This window comes from Triturus cristatus, chromosome 3_1 (assembly GCF_964204655.1).
Source record: "Triturus cristatus chromosome 3_1, aTriCri1.1, whole genome shotgun sequence".
Classification (NCBI taxonomy): Eukaryota; Metazoa; Chordata; class Amphibia; order Caudata; family Salamandridae; genus Triturus; species Triturus cristatus.
The window spans coordinates 827,514,782-827,538,587 of record NC_140583.1 but is presented as its reverse complement, the minus strand read 5'-3'; the positions used below and the strand labels follow the sequence as shown (position 1 = coordinate 827,538,587).

The following is a 23,806-nucleotide window of genomic DNA, read 5'->3' as shown; positions in this document are numbered from 1 at the left end:
CCCTAGGCGGGGGAGCATTGCGTTGTCCACGCGCTCTCCTCAGCAGTGCCACTTGCAGGAAACAGGGCCCGTGACAATCTGGAGCGAGGAAGCGCTGCAACTCAGTGCAGCGAGAAGATGAGGTGGTTGGAGTCCTCAGGCAGGGTCCGAAGGCCGGTGATCGCGCCCCAGCAGGTGATAAGGCAGTCTCAGTGGCACTCCGAGCGTGGGGCAAGTCGTGGCAGCTACACGACCACGCCAGACCAGGCCGCTTCCACGGCGTCTACTAGGCGCCCGCCGCTGCGAGGGTGCAATTCCCGTTGGCATGAACCTGGTGAGCGAGTCCGTCTCACGGAGCGTCTGACCCTAGGGGCACCCGTCAGGTCCGAAATTCACTCCACACCACGGGTGAAGGCACCGGAGGTCAGGCAGGTATCTGGAGCGAAGATTGGACCGGGCAGATGGTGAAATGCGGATTTTACGGGAGTGGGGCGACGGAGCACAGCTACCGTGCGGCCATTCCCTTCGACAGTTGGCCACGCCCCCCATGATGTCTTTGATACCTTGAAGTAACAAATTTAATAGTTCCATTCAGAAGTTAGCAGTCCTGAGTTGTCAGCATGTAAGTCTGCACTCGCCAAAGGGGCTACTAGACTTTCGACAGTAAAAAGGACAATGTGGGGTTTTCACTGTCACATGAAATGGCAAAGTTGAATCAGAAGTTTAAACTGCTCTACCAGTCTGCAGTGGCAGGCTGGGAGACTTGCTTTATTTGTTACACTTGTGGTAACACAACCAGAGCTGCAATCCACAAGGGGCACTTATTTTACAGTCCCTGGGTACCCGGGTACCATATGTTAGGGACCTATAAGTACGTTAACATATGTCAATTGGTTATAAGCCAATTAAACACATACTTTTAAGAGTCAGAGCACATGAACAGAGGCCTGGTCATTAAGGCCCAGTGCACTACAGAATCACTACACCAGTAGCTAATAGCAAAAAGGTGGGGATTAACCTGCAAAAAACATTTTCTCACAGACGGGACGGGACAGGAGACACAGGCACAAGGAGCAACAGAGGCAACACTAAGAGCACATATGATGAGACAAACAGACAGAAGCAAATGTCAAAACAGGTCGAAATGGTGAGAAACAATGGCAAAAGCAAAAATTGTAGCAAAAACAAGGGCACGAACACTGGAAAACTGTGATAAAAGTGGCATAAAATAAGGGCAGAAACGATGAAAAAGGGTGACAAATGGGGGCAAAAACAAGGGCAGAAACGCAGAAAATGTGTGGCAAAAGTGGGGCAAAACAAGGGCACAAACAATGAAAAAGTGGCAAATAGCGGCAAAATTAAGGGCACATTCGAGGAAAGCAGAGACAGAATAAAGGGTACAGACGATAACGACAGAAGCAAGAACAAAGGTTTTGAGCGAGTGATGCAGTGGTGCAATAGAAGAGAGAGAGAGTGAGGCTGGGGCCTCAAGGCACTGGAGGCAAGTCCCACAGGGGGTTCACTGGTCGGAGGACTGTTTGCAGCTAAGTCCAGGGTGGGGCTAAATGTTTTCACCTGCTTCAAGCCTTTCTCATAGAAGTTATGGAAGGTGCTCCCGAATCTTAAATGAGAGCACATTTTCTATAGGTTTACATTATCTTCCTCAGCAATGGGAGAATAAAGTCTGATATTCTAACTAAACAAATGTACTTCCAACCGCAGCTACAGCCTGTCAGTGGATTCCCAAGTGTACTATTGCATCTTCCAACAGTGTTCTAATGAACAACTAGAGCACTAACATTCTATTTTCATGACAAAACTGAAGCACAGCTGAACTCATCTTAATGGAATCAAAGCTGCAAAACTGAAAACTTTCTTTAGAAGTTAACAAATTGAGGGGGTTAATTTTGTCATAGAAATGATGGTTGTTTCTCTAGAAAGTTAACATGAGGACACATCTTTTATGTGTTCTCAAATGCCTTCCTCATCTATATAAGTAAAACATTATGAAATACAGATAGGAACATGTACTTTTAAAAATAGTAGCAGTCTGGCTGTTAACTCCATAGTGATCAACTAGAGCTTCACCGCAGAGTTCTAGAGTGCTAACAATTGGTATTCAATACAAAAGTGGGACCCACCTGAAAGCCCGTATGTTGAAATAGGAGCAGTTACATTTTTAAGCCTTTCCTGAGGATCAGGCTGAAGTAAATGAACAGTGAGTTGTTAATTCAGGCATGAAACCAACACGTTAAAAAAGGGAGGAGAGTTATGGGTTTTTAGTAATTTGAGGCATAATGTATTCTTAAAGGGCTAAAAATAGTCAAAGAAAGAGATATCCTCTTAAGTACAGCATCCTCTTTCAAATCTGCTTACTCAGCCTACCGTTCTTCTCATTCGCTTAACAGCTACTTAATTTTGAAATAGTAACATTTTGGTTTAGTAGACAAATACATATATATAAATATACACACCCATACACACAAAGGTTAAAGTGATGTTATCAGTTAGGTTTGGTGCTAAGACCTTAACATTTGTTAAAAAAAGAACATAAATTCACTGAAAGAAACAATGGTGAAAGTGAGCTTACGGTTAGGTTTTGGAATAGGGCACCATCTAACGTCAAAAATTCAATAACCACTGAAATATACCAGTTATAGTTTAGTGAACTAACTTTAACTTGCACTTCCATCATGCACTGCTTTTGATGTCACAGATAACTCATGACATGTTAAATTACATTACTGATGACATCATTCATGACATGACTTTGCATCCACTTTGCATAAGGTCTTGCTCTCTGTACATAGACTCCAGGAAAATCCTCTACCCAACCCTACACAAGCATCAAACCTACACTGCACTTGATTTAAGCCATACGGTCAACAAGTTTGACACAGGGCTTAGTCTGTAGTCAGGGTCTGCAACCATAACAACACAAGCAGCCACCAAGTACAAACTTTGACATACACAGTGAAGGTTGTCTCCAAAGCCTGTTAAAATCGCCAGACCCTGCATTCAGCATACAATAGAGGTTGGGCCTTGAGTTTTCCCTATGGCCAGACCCTGCGCCCAGCTCTCTTCATGTAGCCAACCGCTGCTGTGCATGGACTTTGGCCATGGGCTGCACTGGATTGGCCACAGGGCCTCACCCGGGGCCACCCTCTGTGCCCACCCATCCCTGACCACCTAACACCCTATTTGGCCAGCATTTACACCTTTACAGCAAAGGTTGACCAAAGATTCCATTGTTCAATGGTGTTCAGTGGCCAACTCCAACTCTCCCATTATTTAGGGTGAATACATGTAAAAAGACAATGACATCCATGAAAAGTGCTTTACCTTTGAAATATTACATTTCTCTTTTATCTTTCGAAAGCTTACAGACCAGCTTATATGAGACCCACCATCAATTTTGCATATCTCCTAATTCACAAAGCCTATAGCAAAGGGTCAGAATCATTGGTTGATATAAGTAATCTCAACAATGTTAAATATAATCAGTAATGTCATCATGTCATAAGTGAGTGTCCAGTGATACATTCCTATTGGTTGGCGTTGGGGAAGGTTATGGCCTCTGTCATTGAGGTAGAGGTACTGATAGAGGCCAAATGACTCTTGTTGCTGATCTCTGGGGTGGAGGACTGGCCACGACATGGCACTGGTAGCGGTGGTGGCTACGCAAAATATAGCAAAGAACTGGAGAGCAGCTACCGTTGGTAAAGGAATGAGAAACTGACCTGGACTGGTGCTGGAAGGCAGAACGCATTATACAAGAGAGCAGAGGTTGCCCTAAGAAATAGGAAAGATTATTGGGTTTAAGGGGCTTGTAATATTACTAACAGTGGATTGGCGGAATAATGCAAAGTACTGTTGATTTTGCAATGTCTGTGCATCATTTGACTGCTTGGGCTTTCATGTAAAAGAAATCCGTTACAACAATTGTTCCCTCAATGTAATATTCACTGAGGACATGACAATAAAAAGAATTTTTTTTAAAAACAATGTCATAAGTGATATAAATTTGAGGTCATAAGTAGTGCATAATAGAGGAACAAGTTAAAGTAGATCACTAAAGTTTAACTCTTGTAAAACACCAAACTGTAACCTCAGTTAAACCGTTGTTTTGTCAGTAGGCATATATAAATATATACACATTCCATGACAGTGAAAAAAGAAATGTGGATGGGTATTTTCTCATTTATTACTACAGTTCAGAGGTCAAATTAAAGATTATTTCAACAGTACAGAAAAAATGACAAGAGAAAACTATGTTTTACTGTCTCAATGATTTAATGTTGTATGGCCTGACTATCCCGAAATCAGTTTAATTGGGGAGGTTCACTTTAATTTTTGGTTATTTTATAAACGCTCCTTTTGTACTTTATTTCTATCTAAAAACATTATTATGTTTGCGTACTTTGTCTATTGTGCAGCACCTCACTCTCTAATGGGGTGGGCATTTGTGAAATATTGGACAGTAAATGGCAAACTGTAAAGTAAATAGTCAGTTCTGAAGTGCTAACAATGTGAGGATTATTGACCATGGTGATGTATTCCTTATTACAATTGAAAAGAATATGTTTTGCTTTTTTTGTGGAGATCAGTATGTCAAAACGTCTCCCATTTGGCACGACAAGAAGGTTTCATTCAAATGGGAATATATTTTTTTCACTTTAGTTTGCTATATAAAATTTCAGTTTGCTACAAAAAAATTAGGAAAAATTAAGGACATCATTTTAATTATTTTAATTTTCTTTTAAAAAAAGAAACTCTATATGTAAAAGTTTGGGTCTAATGCAGAACACAATTCAAATAAAGTATTACTAACCCTTTTAGAGCTTCATGCGTGCAGAGGATGAACAAGAGACACAGTATGGAACATCTGAGATAATTTGGTGAAATACTTGACATGCGATTTAGAGTTTGGAGAATGGGTACAGTGTCACAAACGTGACAAATGGCCCATCTGCATTTTTGCAAGTGCATTACATCCTATGACACATAAAAATGCAGATGGGTAATTCATTACTTTTCTGACTGAGTATCGTCTGCCGCACACTATATCAATCACTTTGTCAACTTGATTGAATGGGACAGATGTTAGCTAAAATGTTGGCTAAGATGGCATGTTAGCTCAAATATAATATGTGATACATGGGTAAGTGACTGATTCCAAGTTGACCACAATTCTGATGATCAATTGCACACCCTGTAATAGTGATAGTATATATTAACTTGTGTTTTACCCCATTCCAAGATGCAGTAACCCAGGACCTACTTCATATAGATAATTGTACACTTTTGTGTAAGTGTACTAGGTTTTAGGTATTCCCAAAATACATGCCCAGTTTTACCACTATGCACTTCCTCTACATATGTCCTCACAGTTCTCCGCACCTGGAGACTCCACAGTCAGGGCTGAGAACTCTACAAACATAAGTATAAGGAGTGTGAAATCCTAAAACTCAGGACATAGATTGGGAATTCCATTTTGTGGTACATTTTCTAGTACTGGAAAGTGCAGTTTGTGAATCAGGCCCTCATTTTGAATGCAATTTGCTCTAACAATTTGTGCCAGGGTCTACCTGGCAAAATCGTGCCTTCGGACATTGGTGGGGTGCCTGATTTGCTCCTGAGTCAGAATCCTGCGACAGGCGCTAACGGGAGTTTGCACCCCAATTGGAAATTATTGTCCAAGTCTCCTAAAAAGAGTTACAGCAGCAACATTACTTCTTTGTGAGCCTCAACTACCCATAGGCTGTAAAGCCTTACAGCAAAATAATTTCTGCTTACTTTGGCCTCTGTCAAAACTCCTCATTTTAAAGCATTTGGTGCTACCTGGAGGAATCCTGCAATTAAGTAGGTTCCTCGCCTTTAAAATTGAATCCAAAGCAAAATCTCCCAAGGTAGGGGGTTTGGTGGAACGGGTTCAGGGTAAGTTCTGCAGGACCAAATGGGTGAAATGCCCTTCCCGTCTGACCTGGCTGGCAAAGCAGTAAAATGAATGTGTACCCTGACTCCCACGTCACAGCCTGACAGGTGTCCAGAAGAAACACTCAGCATGCCAATGCAATATTAAAAGCCATGGCCATGGTAGAATGAGCCCTCAATCCTTCTGAGGTCTACTTCTAGGCCAATGTGTAACATACCTTAATGCAGAAAATTATCCACCTGGACAAAGTTATTTTCTGACCCACCTTGCCTTCCTTCACCCCAAACTACTCCACAAAGAGCTGATTAGCCACCTCATGGTATTTGCTACGATTAATGTATATGCTCAATGCTCTCTGGACTTAACTGACCTCAAACCTAGGTTAGCTGAGGAAAACATTTGTTTCCCGAATGCTTTGATCCTTTTCGACTCTCTGTTCTCGGGCAGTTCTAGGGAAGTTTGATTGCTGGTAGAGGTTTGGACCTTTTCACTTCAAACAAATAGGCTCCGAGGGGACCTCAGAGGCCTAGGAAGGGTGGAGAGATCCTTTCTAAATGTAAGGCGGGGGATACGTACTCCCACTGAAATGATCCTAATTCTAAAAAGGTATCCTCTCTACAAAAGTTAATGATCATGGGAAGAAGAGGAAAAAGTATGTACTTACACCTCACTCAGAGGTGGGAAGAGGAAAAACCTCTTTTTTATATAGAAGAGGCAGACAGAGGGTCCAATGGGAGATGAATGATGGGGAAGGGACAACCAGCAAGTAGGCCCAAGTTGCCAGCAGACATAGTAGTCAATTTAAACACAGAAGATTTAACTGCAACAGAAATTGCAGTACTCAACAAGGGTTTGGGGTTTGTCCCTACCACACAGATGGATAGGTTCAAAATACGATGGGAACTAGCAGAATTCTTTTGAAAAAAATGCAGAAAGTCATTCTTTCTACAATCACCATACAAAGAAACCCTCGATGGCCATACAAATTTGAAGAATACATCAGGATTCCAACCCCCTCCTTCATCAATTCCACCTGCTATACTAGCCTTTGAAGAGGCACTTATAAAGGAGGTAGAAAAACTACAATCAAATAGTAAAACCTTTCAGAATCTTACCAGACAGGAAAGAGCAGCTCTGGACTCCCTTGAAAAGAAGCCCCACCTTGTAATAAAACCAGCAGATAAAGGCGGGGCCATAATAATCCAGAGCCAACATGCCTACAGAGAAACCTGCCTTACTCTCCTGTGAGACAGAAGGAATTATAATAAAATTCTGAATACCAATCCTACACCGCATACCAACAATTTAGTCAAACAACTCATTGATGAAGGACTGGAGAATGAATGGATTACGAAGAAAGAACGGGATTTCCTGCCAAAGAAGCACGTACACTGCAATTTTATTCCCTACCAAAAATCCATAAAAAAAAAATCCTTCTCAAGGCAGACCCTTTTGTCTGGCGTCGACTCCATCTTGGAACCATTATTGAAATTCACGGATTAAGTTCTCCGTCGCCTAGTAAAAAATATTATATCCTATGTACAAGACACAAAACACCTTCTCAACATCCTGCAAGGCATAGGATACAATCCAATGACAGATACCACGCTATGCCTAGATGTTGACACTATAAGTAACAAGGGGGACCGATATAGGTAGCTTAGGACCACGGGTAATTATGTATTTTACAAGAACAACGGTCCCTAGCATAAACTTAATTAAGGTGACTGTTTCAACATAGACTTCAATAAGACCTATGTGTATTCCTCCTGTGTCCAGCCGGACAAAGGAACATTTATTATTGAATTTCACAAAATTTGAAATAAGATAATGAAAAACGAAAGCAATGAAACAAGGGCACAATCCTGTACCAAGTTTTCAACAAGGGAAAAGTAGTAGAATAAAAGTAGAAAGAAATGGCAGGCAAAAACTTTGGGAGCAAACATGGGGGCTTACAATACAATAACGGATTTAGGTAAGCTCAGACCTACAGAAACCACAATACATTTTCACAGTGGATACAATGTGGTACTGTTATGGAAAGTCGACGTTTCGATCCCTAGCTCCTAATACAGTGGGATCATCCTCAGGACTTAAAATTACAAAAGTTGCCTGATACGAATTCTACGCCTTGGAATCAGCAAGGGAAGCTGCTCGTGGTTGCGTCCGGGCGGTGAGGCAACCTGGCTGTCGGTGATGAAGGGAGTGAGAGCAGTCGATGGCTGCCGGATAGCACTTAGGAATAACTTGAATTTTGCTTCGATCGGGGAGTTGCTAGCGAGAGAGTTCTTCCGCGTTTGGGGCGGGGAATGGGCGGCAGCAGCGTTGGCTGTCCGTGGTCAAACTTGAATATTACTCGTAATAGGCTCAATTGGGAAGTATTTCTTCCGCGTGTGGGGCGGAGAATGGACGGCAGCAGCGGTGGCTGTCCGTGGTCAGTGCGAGCTCGATGGAGTCTCGATACAACGGTCAGGATCATCCGTTGATGGCCTGCAATCTCCCTGCAGGCCATCAACGGATGATCCTCACCGTTGTATCGAGACTCCATCGAGCTCACACTGACCACGGACAGCCACCGCTGCTGCCGTCCATTCTCCGCCCCACACGCGGAAGAAATACTTCCCAATTGAGCCTATTACGAGTAATATTCAAGTTTGACCACGGGCAGCCACCGCTGCTGCCGCCCATTCCCCGCCCCAAACGCGGAAGAACTCTCTCGCTAGCAACTCCCCGATCGAAGCAAAATACAAGTTATTCCTAAGTGCTATCCGGCAGCCATCGACTGCTCTCACTCCCTTCATCACCTACAGCCAGGTTGCCTCACCGCCCGGACGCAACCACGAGCAGCTTCCCTTGCTGATTCCAAGGCGTAGAATTCGTATCAGGCAACTTTTGTAATTTTAAGTCCTGAGGATGATCCCACTGTATTAGGAGCTAGGGATCGAAACGTCGACTTTCCATAACAGTACCACATTGTATCCACTGTGAAAATGTATTGGGGTTTCTGTAGGTCTGAGCTTACCTAAGTCCGTTATTGTATTGTAAGCCCCCATGTTTGCTCCCAAAGTTTTTGCCTGCCATTTCTTTCTACTTTTATTCTACTTCTTTTCCCTTGTTGAAAACTTGGTACAGGATTGTGCCCTTGTTTCATTGCTTTCGTTTTTCATTATCTTATTTCAAATTTTGTGAAATTCAAAAATAAATGTTCCTTTGTCCGGCTGGACACAGGAGGAATACACATAGGTCTTATTGAAGTCTATGTTGAAACAGTCACCTTAATTAAGTTTATGCTAGGGACCGTTGTTCTTGTAAAATGCCTAGATGTTGAGGCACTCTACACCAATATCCCACAAGAGGAAACTTCCAAGTAATCAACCACCTTCGATAAGCACAAGACTGGGACTTGATGGCCCGGTACACTTGATCATGCAACTAGCAAAACTAATCCTCGCTGAAAATGTCTTCAAATTTGAGGATCTGAAATACTTAATGTGCCAAGGTACATCGATGGGCAGTACATTCGCCCCTATTTTGGCATGATTTTATGTCAGCTGGTTTGAAGGTAACAACATCTGGAACAACAATCCACCTTTGGCAACGCTATATTGATGACATTTATATGATCTGGTATGGTACAGATGCAAACATCACCGGCTTTCTCAGTTAGCTTAATGGGAAGAACCCTGTTCTCACATTTACTCTATCCACAGATAGGAAAAAAATATCCTTTCTGGGTATTACCATCATTGTCAAAGATGGAAAACTCTCTACGAGTCTATACAGAAAACCGACGTACATCAATAGTCTGCTACATTTCAATAGTGCCCATCCCAGAGCACTACGAGAAAATCTACCTGTAGGCCAGTTTCTGAGAATTGGTAGGAACTGCACTGACCTTCAAGACTACAAAAAAGAAGTAGAGAAAAAGCTTATCCAGAGTGAGTTATCACAAAGCCCAAAAAAGAGCCCGAAGCATCCCAAGAGAATCACTCCTCGAATATAACCCTAAAGAAGAGACAGACTCGCTGATTTTCATGAGTGCTTATAGTTCTATGTCAGAAATGATCCAAACAATTGTAAATAAACACTGGCTTATTCTTTCCTTAAGCAAATTGAATCTATCAAAACCTATGTTCTCCTTCAAACGAAATAGGAGCATACACGGCAGACTAGTCCACAGCAAATTGCAGCATGAAGAAACCCAACCACCAAATACTCTGTGGAATCTACCCCAATTGAGAGGCCACTACCCTTGTGGCAACTGTACATCCTGCGCTCTCACTACGCACACACGCTCTCTCGACCTAGGCTAAATAAAAGTATGGGAACAACAATCACATGCTAACTGTAATAACAGTAATGTGGTATATACAATCACATGCCCTTGTGGCTTACGCTATATCGGCATGACAACTCGAAAGATTAAAACACGCATATGTGAATATAGGAGTACAATATGCTGCAAGAAACAGTCAACTAAACTGACAACACACTTCAATGAGAACAACAGCTCAGACAAAGACCGACAAGGGTCCATTATTGAAAAACTGACAACAGGCCACAACACCAGTAGAAGACTCTTGGAAAGGAACAAAGATGGGTTTATAAATTACAGACAAATATCTTTGGATTGCACGATTAAATCCCATGGCACCAACTGAACCTATAGAAATTACACACTCAAAGAGCTGAGCGTGACACACCCATCCACAAAACCTTTACATGGCCTGCATTCTACTTCCCTTCCCTTCTTGCCCCCTCCGTACACAAAAGAGTGATTTCTTTTTTAAATCTAGGGGAGTAGGGTTAATCATCAGACCACCTGATTAACGGAAATAACACATGACCCTATTAACACAACATGGCACAATAATTACTAGGTGTCATAAAGTACACCTGTAAAAGAAAAGAGTGTTTTCCAACTCAAGTTTTGCCACTATTCTCTTTAGTGATTGACATGAAGGCACTTTTCTAATACCAAATTAAATGATGTTTGAGCACTCTCGTCCAGTATTAAAAGATATCATTATTTCAGTATAACCCTTTCAGCACTATATACCATACAGCACTACAGATCCCGTAAGGCAATCTAACCATTATATGAAGAATCATTAACAATGTATCCAGAACGTCCATCGTTCGCTAGGATACCACAGAACTTAGAGCTGCTAAGATCTTGGCCCACTGGCCCACTTCAGTGTTGTTACAATGTACATCGCCAGTCAACTACATATCACTGTAACCAAGCATCACTGTAACATAGTTGCGATTAGCTCATTGGCCGGTGTCAGTCATGGAAACCGGGTCACGCACACGTGATGACGTCACAGACGTCACGTTACCGGAAACCTGGAGCTAAAACATCAATGCTGGGTCATTAAAACGAGCTCTACTCGAACAAAACTCTACCAGCTGAGGAAGTGGTCAGGACAGATAGGTTTGCCTGCAGGTCAGGACCCTTGAAGCTAATCAATTTCTGCAATTGATTAGACTACAGTCTCAATACAAGCCTGAAATTTCGGATGACTAACACATTGAAAATTATGAATCGCAAAGCCTGCGGGATGAATGTTAATAATGTTACAGGATATGATCAATGTCAGAAGCCTGTTTCCAGTGATTTGTTTCGATTAAGAGTTGATGAGTGAAAGGCAAGCTTAATCAGTTAACTGTCTCATTTGTACTTCTGTCCATAGGGTAATTCCCCAAAAACAGCAAGGACGTTCATACTTTTCTTATTTGCTGCACACTGAAGCAAATCTTTAGCAACATATGTTCACGTTTGTAAAAATTGCAAGGTGACGTTTCTGGTAGTTCTCTTCTCTAGTACTGCCCTGACAAATGCCCCAGACCCACATGGGCCAGTAGAATAGGGCAGAAACATGTTGATACATTTATATTTGGGTCATAGGACCACACTATCCATATTGCCCCTTCCCATAGTTTTTAATTTCCCTGCTGATAATGGGATACCTGGGGTGAGTTAGGGCTTTTCAGCTAATTAAAAAAAACCCTTACAATAAAAACAAATTGTCTTTTAACTGTTCCCTGGAATACGGTCGAGCCCACCCTGACCTTTGGAGTCAGGTTGAACCCAATGATGAAGCATGCCACTACTAGAGTGGGTGAGGGTTGAAAATAAAAAAAGAGTTTTTTTCTTTTTCCACCTCTGAGTGTGGTTGAAGTACATACTTTTTCCTTTTTTTCCCTTGATGATTCACATTCGTAGAGAGAATACCTTTTTTGAATTAGAGGTTTGAACCACCAGACTTTCAGGAGAGCTGAGTCAGGAAACCAGTGTTGCTTACCACTGACCTGTGGCATTTGGCAACTTACCTATTCACCAGTGGGCATGAACAAGTCTTTGCCCGTGTACCTATCATTGTCGCATTCAGGGCTACATTAAAGGGCAACAAGTGCTCAGAGGAAGAATGCCCAGGTTGCACAACCTCTGTAAGGACTTTAGTTTCAACCTCCAAAGAGGGAGGTTGTAGATTCAAGACCTCCACTTACATTCCTTGCACTTACATTATAATATACTTACAAATTATTCTGCTTGCAGCATATTTCTTAGTAAGCATTTTATCATGTCGTTCATACACACTGTTCAAGGCTATGGAATTCTGAAAGAAATGCCCTTCATTCGGTAGTCCGGTTGGATACAGCTCTGAGTTGCAAGACAAACAATCGTGCAACTGGAACAGTGCTTTCGTATTAATACCAGCTCTGAGCCAAATTTGGCAGAGAAGCAAAATATCTGGCAGTGGGTACTTCCACTATGCTCTTGATAGAAGAGGTAGTATTAGGTAGGAGTATAAGCATAAATATAATCATAATCACACTGTTACATTATAATGGTTGGACTTTTCAAAATGTTCACCATTTTTGTAATGCTGGTAACAATGCTTTGTCTCATCCTACTAATAATTGCAGCTCATGCTTTTTTCACAAGAATACAATTGTTTCATGAAATGTTTGAAAAGCCAATTTGTATCATTCTTGTTTGTATCATTCCTTTGGCATGCCTGAGTAACAATGGAAGGGTATATCTGTTTCCAAGAATGTCTTGGGGAATTAGAGTGGTCATGTTCAGAAGTTGCAAATACCATCTGGTACCCTGGAAGGTCAGGGGTTCAGATGGCGCACTGTTAGCTAGCTAAGAATTGGGCCAACATCCTCTGATGATATGTGTGGACTCAGTTCTGATGGTTATGTTGTCTGGATACACAGTCCTACTTGATTCGTACGAACCGTATGACAGTAGTGGTCTGTCACAGACATTTGTTGGTGAAAGGGCCAGCATTGTTTAAAACCTGCAGTCTTCGGAGGGGCAAATAGTTCCCTTGCACACTGGCTTTAATATTTTTAAGAAACAATATTAGCAAAAACGGTGTCAAACAATGACAAAAAAAGAAGAGTGGTGTCCGACTCTGCAATGCATCTGAAAGTGTGGGAATAAATGAACTGCTATCAGCTCACAGGGGTGACACCTATATCAGTTCTGCTCCGTTATTTCTGGGGTGGAACAAATTAATTGCGGAGCCACACTAAGCCATCTAAAGGCAAGCAGGAGCATTGCTGTCAGAATCTACCAGACCCAGTCTTGTGCCTGGGCATTCTCTAAAGTTGAGGAATCTGCAGTTAGAAGTATACATCAGAAGCTAGTTTTATCTTTCATGTCTGCAGACACCCTATCTTTTTCACATGAAAGACAAACATACCAAAGATTTAAGTGGTCTGTTCGAAGGATGATTGCATGACTATGTATTATAAGGAATAACGTACCCCCTGAAGTACATTATGAGGTTATTGCAAGTAAACTCTGAGTTCCATGACCTTATAATGGAACTCAGCCTTTGGCCTCATTCCCCTGTGTGTCACAGAACTCCTCGGTGACTTGCAATATCTATATAATGTACAGTAGGAGGTACTTTCTCCCATATATAATGAACTTTTCTGCTGTACTGTATTGAGAACAGAATTTACATAAAAGTTAGAGGCAGTGACTATCCTTGCTTTATTTATTCCACAAACTACCTTCTGATGGACCACACAGATTAGTGTCTAACGTTCACTACCTTGAAACTGCTATTAACTACGCTAAAGCATTGTGTGCTGGATTTGGTCTATACAGACTTCAAGCACTGTTTTGATCAGTAGTGTTAGTGGAAAAACAACATTAAGAGAACTGGAAGGTTACTACCATATATGTACAAGCAAAAGTAAGAGAAAGAGAAATAAAGAATGAGTCTTTAATATCAATAAGAATGAATTGCTATTATCCTGCTGGTGAAATGAATCCTAAATGTAAGATCAGCCATCATAGTTCTTTCAAGCACATGAAATCAACTGCATATTCGTAAATTACTTCAATCATAATACTGGCTATTAGTGAGTGACAACTGAAACATATATGATTAATCTGTGTGCCTTTCCTCCTGGATTGTTCAAAGCATATGCTTCCAACTTTGGCCCTCTTCACGTGAAGGACAGGAATACCGAGCATTAGGCCCACAACCAAAATTACCGCTATTGCAGGTGTATGTAAAGTCAGGAATACAGTGGCATTCATAGTCGGCCACAGAAGTTCCCTTGAGAAATGAGGAATTACCGTAGGGATCAAGAATGCCACATCTGATTCCGTTACCAATTGGCCATTTTCAGCCCTTTCTGACAGGGAGACACCAGCCTTTACCTTGTGAATTGTCTGGCCGGTGGGAAGAACAGGGGGAAATTCCATATCTCTGCATTCCTTCTAATTCCGTGATAGGTAGAAAACAAGATTTACAACCATATCAAAGATTTTGCACACTTATAATGTGGGCTTATGAAGTGTTTACTAAATCTGTGGCTTTTTCTTCATCTTTTCATATAGCATGACTGAGTTAAACACTGGACTACAATGCTTCTAGGACTTTTGGCGTGTGTCGACTAGATACACCATGCCAGTGCCTTCATGGTGTAGATAAGAAGGAAAATATAAGATCTTTTTGAACGCAATAAGCACTATTTCTTATATAACATTTTGTCAGTCATGATCGTATGGATGCAATTACACCGAACATGTACCTGCAGTGTCAGCTGAGTGCAGACAAACAGGAGGCTGATTAGATAAGCAGAAAAAAGGGCATTCTTGATCAATGGTGTATAAGTCTTACACAGTCAGGTTGTTCCTTATTATCATTGAGGCCCTCTGTAAACATAATCCAATTTTTCTTGTATCCAAAGGACCTCACCATTGTGAATCTCAGATGAGGGTCACAATCCCATCTCATTTAGACTCTCTGTCCTTCATCTGAAATCTTATTGTTGGTACTTGATACTTTTCTAATACAAAGTGTTGCAAAATCATAACCTGTCCTTGTCCTTTCTAATTTTGTATGGGTAGTTTTGAATGTGAATCTTCAAACTGAAAGAGGTTTTTGGCACATGTCTAAACCTACACAGGCACATGAATTTATACGTAACAAATCACTCTCACATGATGTGTTGCTGTAATTCATTCTTTTCTGTGGCTAAATAGCTGGAGAAACACTCAATCTTACAAAACTCTCAATGCACTAATCCAAAACTATCTGTTCTTTTACTTCTCTGGAAGGTAATGTTCCTAAAATTGACTACTGAATCCCCTTTAACTGATTGGTCCTTGTGACTGCAACCAGTCTGATTTACAAAGGTAGGTGTCTAGGCTGTTAAATAAAACAAGAACCTATTAGTCCACTATGGACTCTATGGCACATCCCTGACCACCTCTCCTCTCCTCTATATTGTTTCCAAAGAAATGTATTTACATATTTAACTTAAGCAATCTGCTTTTTAAACGCACTGATAGCAACTGGTTCTAAACCTCTGCAACCAGTGCATCTGATTTTGATACATGCAAAGCTCTAAATATAAAGAAACAAAGATAACTAAATATGTAGTAGGCAAATTGGGAAAGCACTGAAACTATCGGAGAAATAGCCACCCAACAAACCCAATAGACACTTCACATTATTGAATGTTCAGTATGCAAACACAGCATAATAAATTCCACCCCAGCAATTTAATAGTAAATAAACAAATGACAACATTTTGGACTACTGTCATCATTAACTGCAATACTATGTATACATTTTATGTTTTGCACTGCACATGAGGTAGAGTGCATGATTTTTGAAGTCAAACACATACTAGTTATGTCAAAAAGAACTATTCAATTGTAGTATATTTTAGGGACTGTCCTGTTAGTAATTCTGAAGATCTAAAGTTTATTAGCATATTGCAGAACCCATCCTTGAGAGTGGAATCTGGAGAAGAGCTAAGTCAACACAAAGACCTATTGCGTTTTTAAACTGCACTGCACACTGGTATGTATAGGCATACCCAGGTGAACCAAACAATCTGTTAGATTAATCTAGGAAAACTGAAATTGTTGAAATTATGATATCATTTTAAAAGCTAAGACAATATTTAAAATAATCAATACTTTAGCAGAAATGTAATGTGATGTAGATAAGATGGAGAGGATTTTCAGTTGCTTCTGTAAATGTTTTATTAATTACATTTCACAAAAGAAATTACGTCTTCCCTGAATCATTATATAGGTGAAATTATACACACTCATACACCTATGACATTTAAGACCAAATTCAGAATATATCATGAATGATGTACACATTTTCTGCATGATACTCCTATGTAGAAACGGAAAAACAATTTGGTATTATATGTGTAGAGGAAACTTTGGATATGCGTTAGTAGATTTAGCTTACAATCATTCAGTAGTCTGAAAAGATAACACAAACACAAGCACATGTCCTTCACTTTGTCCCAACTATGGTGTAATGTCAATTATTGTATTGTATTTTACTTGCATTTATATACTGCTACATGAACCTGAGGAAACTCTTTCAGAGGATGGGTAGTATACCACTCTGTCTGCAGTGCATTGTTGGAAGAGTGTGGGTTTATAGAGCGGCACGTGTGAGACATCTTTTGGTCTGGTGCTCTACTCCCACTTCCCTTTCTCCTTGCTAGCCTTCTCACTCTATCTCATCTTCTATGTGCCATCCTCTCTTCCTTCCATTCTTCTCCCTCCCATCTGTCTGCCTGCTGCCTTATTTTATCTTCCTGCTTAAAATGTAACAAGTGAACACATGTGCCAGGACATGCCCACATGATGGCAGGCAGAGGACACAAAATACAGAGGAAGGGAATCTAAGAGCCAAGGGTAGGGAAACACGAAAAAGAAGACAAGCTGGCAAGCACAGGTTTGCATACACAGATAAAGGTTGGACTGTACACACACACACACACACACACACACTCAGGGACAGAAACATTACATGATGAGGGCCCACAGAGAAAGGCATGTAAAGATCATGACAAGATAGTATAACACATACAGCCTCAGACTTACCGGTCACTATTATATGAATTAGGCAGGTAGACCACACAATCCATAGCTTAACAAATCAAGGGTTTGCAGGAAGGAAGATCCTGCTACACACCTCCCTTGGGTGGGTCTGCTATTCAGGCTATCCACTTCAGACAGAACAACTAATCAAGCATGTATGGTAAGGCAGAAGGCACCATAACAAACTCTGCCCTATTGAGCACCCTCTATTAGTAAATTGCACAATAACCAGACAGGGGTCTGTCATTCATGAGTCCCAACAGCACCAAGAAACCATGGTCCTGGTGAACAATACATTATACAAAAAAAACAGCATTAGCACCATGCATTGTACATAAGTGAGAAACCGGACAAAATGACCTGGAAAGTTAATTTTGATACGTGCACACACATTTGCAGCGGTGAACTCAATGGCAGATCCTTCCTATCTGTGACACCTGCATAATTACAGCATTGGGGTGGTAAGGGGTCAGCAGACAAACTGAATTAGGGACAGTTTTAATGTAGGTCAGGGGCCTCCTAAGTAGATATTGGCACAGGCCTTGGGAGTATGTTTTGTTCACACTTCAAAATAGAATGTCTGGTTACTTTCATGTTCATGCTATTTTTCTTGCAGAATGTGAGTACAACTTTGCAAATCCATGCTTAATAAAAGGCTAAGAGTCACTCTTTGTGATATAATAAGTGAATGATATGACTCAATGTCACCAAAGACACTGTCATTTAGTACTGGGATCTCTGTTTAACAACTGTAATGAAATCTCCTAATGCCCTTTTTGCATCATCACTCCTCAGCCCCCCACTTTTGCTAGATATTATTGCTGGTGTATGGACACTGAACACTGGGGTGCTGCAGTCCTGTGCCCAGTGCATGTGCTCTGACCCCTAAAACATTTGACTAATCCCTGATGAGCATATTTAACTTACCTGTAAGCCCCTAGCATATGGTACCTTGTGTACCCAGGGCATATACGATAAATGTCTCTAGTGGACTGCAGCACTTATTGTGCCACCACTAAAGATACCATGTAAAACATGACTCTAGGCCTGCTGCAGAAGCCTAACATGCCAGTTTTAAAACTAATATTTCCATTTATTAAAATCGCTTTTTTTCACAAGTTTACACATTACTTTTAATATTTATAAGTCATGTTTTACATAGCCTTGCAGTGAAAAATCTCCAAAGTCGTTTTTCACTGTAGTAAAGCTGGTTTTCCCATAGAAAAACACTAGGTTACATCATAATACCTAATAATGCATAATTTCAGTTTCGGAATACTGAGAAGTGTGACTCACTGGCTCAAATTCATAGGATTTTAAAATCCAATCAATGCTCAAGTTGGATTTTAAATTACTATTTTGAAAATGCTACTTTTAGCTATCCAGCCTCATGACACCCATATCTACCACAGAATGCTGTTTTGCATCTCTGAGGATTTTCAACATCCATTCCAGAGACTAAATCAAAAGGCAAAAGTTTCTGCAGAACCGAACCTGGTCCCTGTATCCGATCCTCACTCCATCTCGGTCAACCTTAACTTTTGACTTTGACCCGATCTACTGCAACAAGATACCCGGGGTTGGCACTTGGCCTTGTTTGGCAAATAAAATCTCAAACATTTTTTTAAAACTATCTCCAGGTTCCCACATTTGGTTTTTGTTGATTTGGTGTCACTTGGCTTATTACATTTTATGCTATTTTTATAAATGGTAGAGGGATTTGTAATGTGTTGTGTTTTCTACTTTTCAACTGTTTTGGTACTGATAAATGCTTTACACATTTCTCCAAAGTTAATCTGGTCTACTTTTGGCTACAGCTACCAAGATTTGAGCTCAGGTTTAATTATTGGGACCAAACTGGACCCAGTAAGGAATAATGCCATTTTTACTTGAAGAAGACTACCATCCACTTCAATAATAATCCACTTTCCCACAATACACTACTGTTTTTGGGGAGTTGTAGACCTGGTACACTTCAACTGATTCATTGTGACTATAACTCCTGAAGACAATGATTTGTAAAAGAAAAAATACAGGACTGGAGTATAGCAGCCCTGGTGATATGTAGTCATTTGGTGACTTTCTAACATATAATGTGATTGAGGATCACTGACCACAGGCAAACCATGACTGAAATAACAAGCATTGGCAAAGCCAATAGGTCTCGCCTTTGGGACCTTATAAGTGTTTAGCCATGCAACAGTTGCATAACTAAATACTTATAAGGTCCCAAAAGCGAGACCTATTGGCTATGCCAAGCGGCCGCGAAAGTGATCGCGATCAAACATCAAAGTGAAAGTAATCGCGGTCAAGCGCAGAACGCGCGCCCACGCACATGCACTGTAGCTCTAGGCTGGCCTGGTAGCACTTTTTGGAGCCCTCTCAATAAGTCTCACCAGACCAGTGCATGCACTGGGTCAGGCGAGACCTAAAAAGAAGAGTTTGTGGCATGAAACTTAAGGTTCAGAATCATATAAACTCGTGCTGTTACAGCCACAACTTGAATCGGACTTATGAGTTTCATATACATAAACTATATTCCTTCATCACTCACAGATCACTTACTTGTTTCAGATGGTCTTTGAGTTTCCTCCATTGGTGTTTTACAGATTTCATTTGGTTGATATGACGTTGCCATGATGTCCAAAGGTTTGTCAGCTCGACTTTATCTTTTTGGACCTTGTCAGTGGTCTGCTTAATTAATTGCACCTGCGCCTCCTTCAAGACTGGCTTGTTGTTGACCTGCTTTAAAAAAATAATTTGCACGAAAAAGGCATATGAATTTATTTCAAAATGTTGAATAGAAATTGCAAAAAATGATTACAGTGAACAAAACTGCGCGCACATGAAACAAATAGGACAGCCATTTAAATTAGATGCACGTTTACACGCCCATCTGTCATCCACGCCCAACTTTCTCATTACATTCTGGCACATGTAGTGCTAATTTGTTTAAAGAAAAAGCAGGGCTATAAATACCAACCAATAGAAAAACTCTGCAATGGATGAGCTGCTCAAACATGGCCACCGGTTATCTCAAAGCAAATGGCCCTTCCCTTATATGGGGTCCTCCATAGAGCTCTGCAATAAGCAGTTCTTTTTCCACAATGGATTTTGAAACAAAGGACATGTCCATTACTTGTGATCCATTGTGCCAAAGGAATTTAGGGAAGATGAGAAGAGGTCTGCTTCCTGATTCACCTGGCTTCTAGTTACCTGGCTAGAGAATCCTAGGAGTTTCTATGAGTTCCTCCCTGTGACTCTGTCAGGATAAAACTAGTGCTCTTTTGATTCAATGTGGTGGCCAGTTTGCAGCAGTGGAAGCCTTTGCACCTCCCAACTGAGGTTCTCATGGTGGGTTTTACAGAACTTGGCGCGGAGATACCAGGGGGCCGGACTCTCCGATTCTGGCTGGAATCCCTGCACCAAATTTCAGTCATTCTAAGTTTTGTCCCTGGAATGGGGAATGACTACTCTGACACAGAAATAATGGGTCCTTCCCTGTCTTTTTCCTCTATTCTGGGGATGAATATGCGAACATTTTCTACCTAATCAGAAGGCAGAAACTGTCAGTGGGATGGACAGTGGGGACAAGGGGTTGGGGTGACAGAGTTCCGCAGGAGTCAGGGCAATATAAGGGTATGCCAGGTGAAAGTTGTTGGCTCTCCCGTGGCAAGCTCTGGGGGAAGGCATGGTTGGAGTGCAGTGCCTCGGGTACTACTTTCAAGGACCAGGGCTGTTTTGAATCCATGGAGAGGAGAGGGCCAAGGGGGCAGGGGCAATGTTCCACATACTATCACCTACGAGCATTGGAGTAAATAAATTCAATTATATCCTTTTAGGTCCCAGCTAAAGACAACTTTAGCCGTCTGATCAATTGTTTTCAATGTACATAAGGGGGTGTCAGCCCCTTGCTCATGAATGAAGGGCTTTATTAACTATCTCACTTCCTTGCTCCTGATTCGATGGCTATCCTTTCTATTCTTGTGTTGGCGCAACCCAGGAGCGTTTCGGTCTTGCCTTTTTCTGACTTGATGAGTTGTATCCTTCCACTGCATACCTAAGGAGAGTTTTTCTCTTGCAGTATATTGGAGTGCATGTGTTTCAATTCTCTTTTCTCCTGTTTACCATCCCCTCCTCCCTATGGGCTCACTCTCTTTTACTTCCCCACTGCTACCTCTTCCCAATGTTGCCCTAGTCCTGCTCCCCCTCTCACACTGATTTATTTTTTCTGTGTTTTTACTGTGGCCCAGCAACTGGAACATTTTTTCCTGCCTTTCAAGACCACAAAATATTTCATAGAAAAAACTTCACACAAATGTGTAGTTTTAAAAAGACATACAGGTTTGTGGTGGGATTTTAGATCTGGCTTGACAGCACAGCTGTCTGCGAGGCCTATTGTTTCCACCCTTTAGCACAGAAAGTGAAGCATGATGCTTTATTTTGAGTGTTAAAAACATGAGCGGCAGTAAGCCACTTTGTAATGGGCCGTCACTAATAACGTTTGTCCTTTACATCATGACTGGGATTATGTGTAAATAGGGGTAACACAGCTGAACTGCAATGTTTATATATGTTTAGACATATTTAAACATTGCCAATTTAGCAGCATAAGTGAGGGGCATGGCCCGAGGATTTCGTTTTGTTTTTACATGGGGGGCACAGCATTAAGAAGTTTGAAGACCACTGCTTTAGCATACACCTGGAGAGGACTACATACAGATGTTTTACCCTTTCAATTCAAGTTGTTGGCTATTTGGCGTATCAGTCCTCCTCTTACACAGTGCCTGCATTGCACTACACGAGGAAAGTTTTTTTTACTGCAGAAGTAAATGGAATCATCACATATTAAATTATTTTTGGCATAGATGCATCCTATACAGAAAGCAATCCATTTTCGTTTTGTTCTTTTCACTGCGCAGACTTCTTTTTCTAAATATTTTATTCAGAACTCAAAATGCAAGCCAAACCTAGTGGATTTCCCAATGTGTGTTTGTTTTCTTAGCAATGTAAAGCCACTGAGGCCATTTGATAGAACACATTCTACAACTAAAGAAACAAATGTAAAAATAGCTAATTGGACTTCATGGTATGATAAATAACATTCCATGGCAAGTACCATACTCATTTTGGTATTTACTTCTTACGAAAAAAGTTAAAGAATACGCTGGTCTCACCATTGTCACACAATTCAGACAGTCGTGGCCTTTGTCTTGAAGAGTGATAATGTTCTTGAGTACTGTCTGCCACTGCGAATCCGCTGTCTCCAACATCGTCTTCACAGTTGTGTCATTGTCTTCTTCCACAGGTTCTGAGCTGTACAACTGTTTCAGATTCTGGATTTGTTCATCAAGCTAAACAAAACATGAATGGCAGAACAAACTTAAACTAGAAGCCTCTATGTCATACAGATGCTAGAGTACTCAAGTTAATGCTTGGGTCTATGTGAACCTGTTTTTTTATCTTTGAAAAAATATGAACCTTTCTCATACACATCAAGTGCAAAGCAGATGAACAAACTCCTTGCATGTTGAAAGAATCATAGACTCAAATTTGCTAGTTTTTTTATGCAATGCAGCACTGCAGTCTTTCGTCTGTAACTTCCACAGGTCCCAGAGTGTTCTGATGAGTTACTCTGGAGGTCCAATATTTATATCTGGTGACAGCCTTTGTGTAGGAACTTCCTGTCCTAACCCCCCACATCAGGTTCTGGAAAGTACTTTCCCTTCCCCTGTCATGGCTCCAAACTGGGGGAGACAAAATACAGGGCAGGCCTGGTTTTAGGTGCCTTTGTGTGACCAGGAGGCAAAGCTCTTTCAAGTGTAAGTGGGGCTGGGTATAGCCCCTTCCCCCTGTCATCCTGCCAGAATGGCCCATCCTGTCTACACCTAAGCCTACTTTATTTCACTTTCTGGAACTAGTACACAAACCTCAACAGCAGAGCCATTTACAGTCATGTGACCCAGGACACTGGCAGAAAGTACAGATGGTTAGAACTCCCAAATTGTATACAACACAAATGGGGTGTATTCTGAATAATATCATCACAAGGGGCTGAGGGAACCACCAAATATCAATTGCAACAGAAATGTCCCTTGTATATTAAATAAATCTATTAATGATTTAAACACTTACTTAACATCTTACGTTACACAATTCAGAAAGGAGAGTGAAAAACAAAATGTTTAAATTGTTCATTACTTTATATGGTATATGGCAAAAAATGCAATTAACATACACATTCCCTATATGTAGCCACTTGAGGTGGAGCGATTGAAACACATCACACCATCTTTTCTAAAAAAAAAACATAAATACACAGCATGTAGTCAAAATTTAAAACCACACAATAAAGGAAGCAAACCCAAGGGCCAAAGGACAGATTGTGAAGGAAGTGAAGCCCTCTTGATGTTTCAAAATGAGGATCCAATGTCTTCCTTCATCCCAGTCCAGTTCAGTAGTTATTAGCTCTGATGCAAAACGTACCCTATAAC

General features: G+C 41.0%; 1 protein-coding gene across 5 annotated transcripts in view; it reads right to left on the bottom strand.

Annotated features, from left to right (window-relative positions):
* Positions 1 to 23,806, bottom strand: part of CCDC141 (coiled-coil domain containing 141) — a 635,983-nt gene that overhangs the window by 136,513 nt on the left and 475,664 nt on the right. For 4 of the 5 annotated variants that reach the window (XM_085645202.1, XM_085645205.1, XM_085645206.1 and 1 more), the window contains exons 12-13: positions 22,490 to 22,666; positions 19,878 to 20,057 (exon numbers count right to left, since the gene is read on the bottom strand). In XM_085645202.1, the coding sequence (XP_085501328.1) occupies positions 19,878 to 20,057; positions 22,490 to 22,666 (357 nt within the window). The remainder of the gene's footprint in view (positions 1 to 19,877; positions 20,058 to 22,489; positions 22,667 to 23,806) is intronic. The other variant, XM_085645203.1, reaches the window with a different exon arrangement.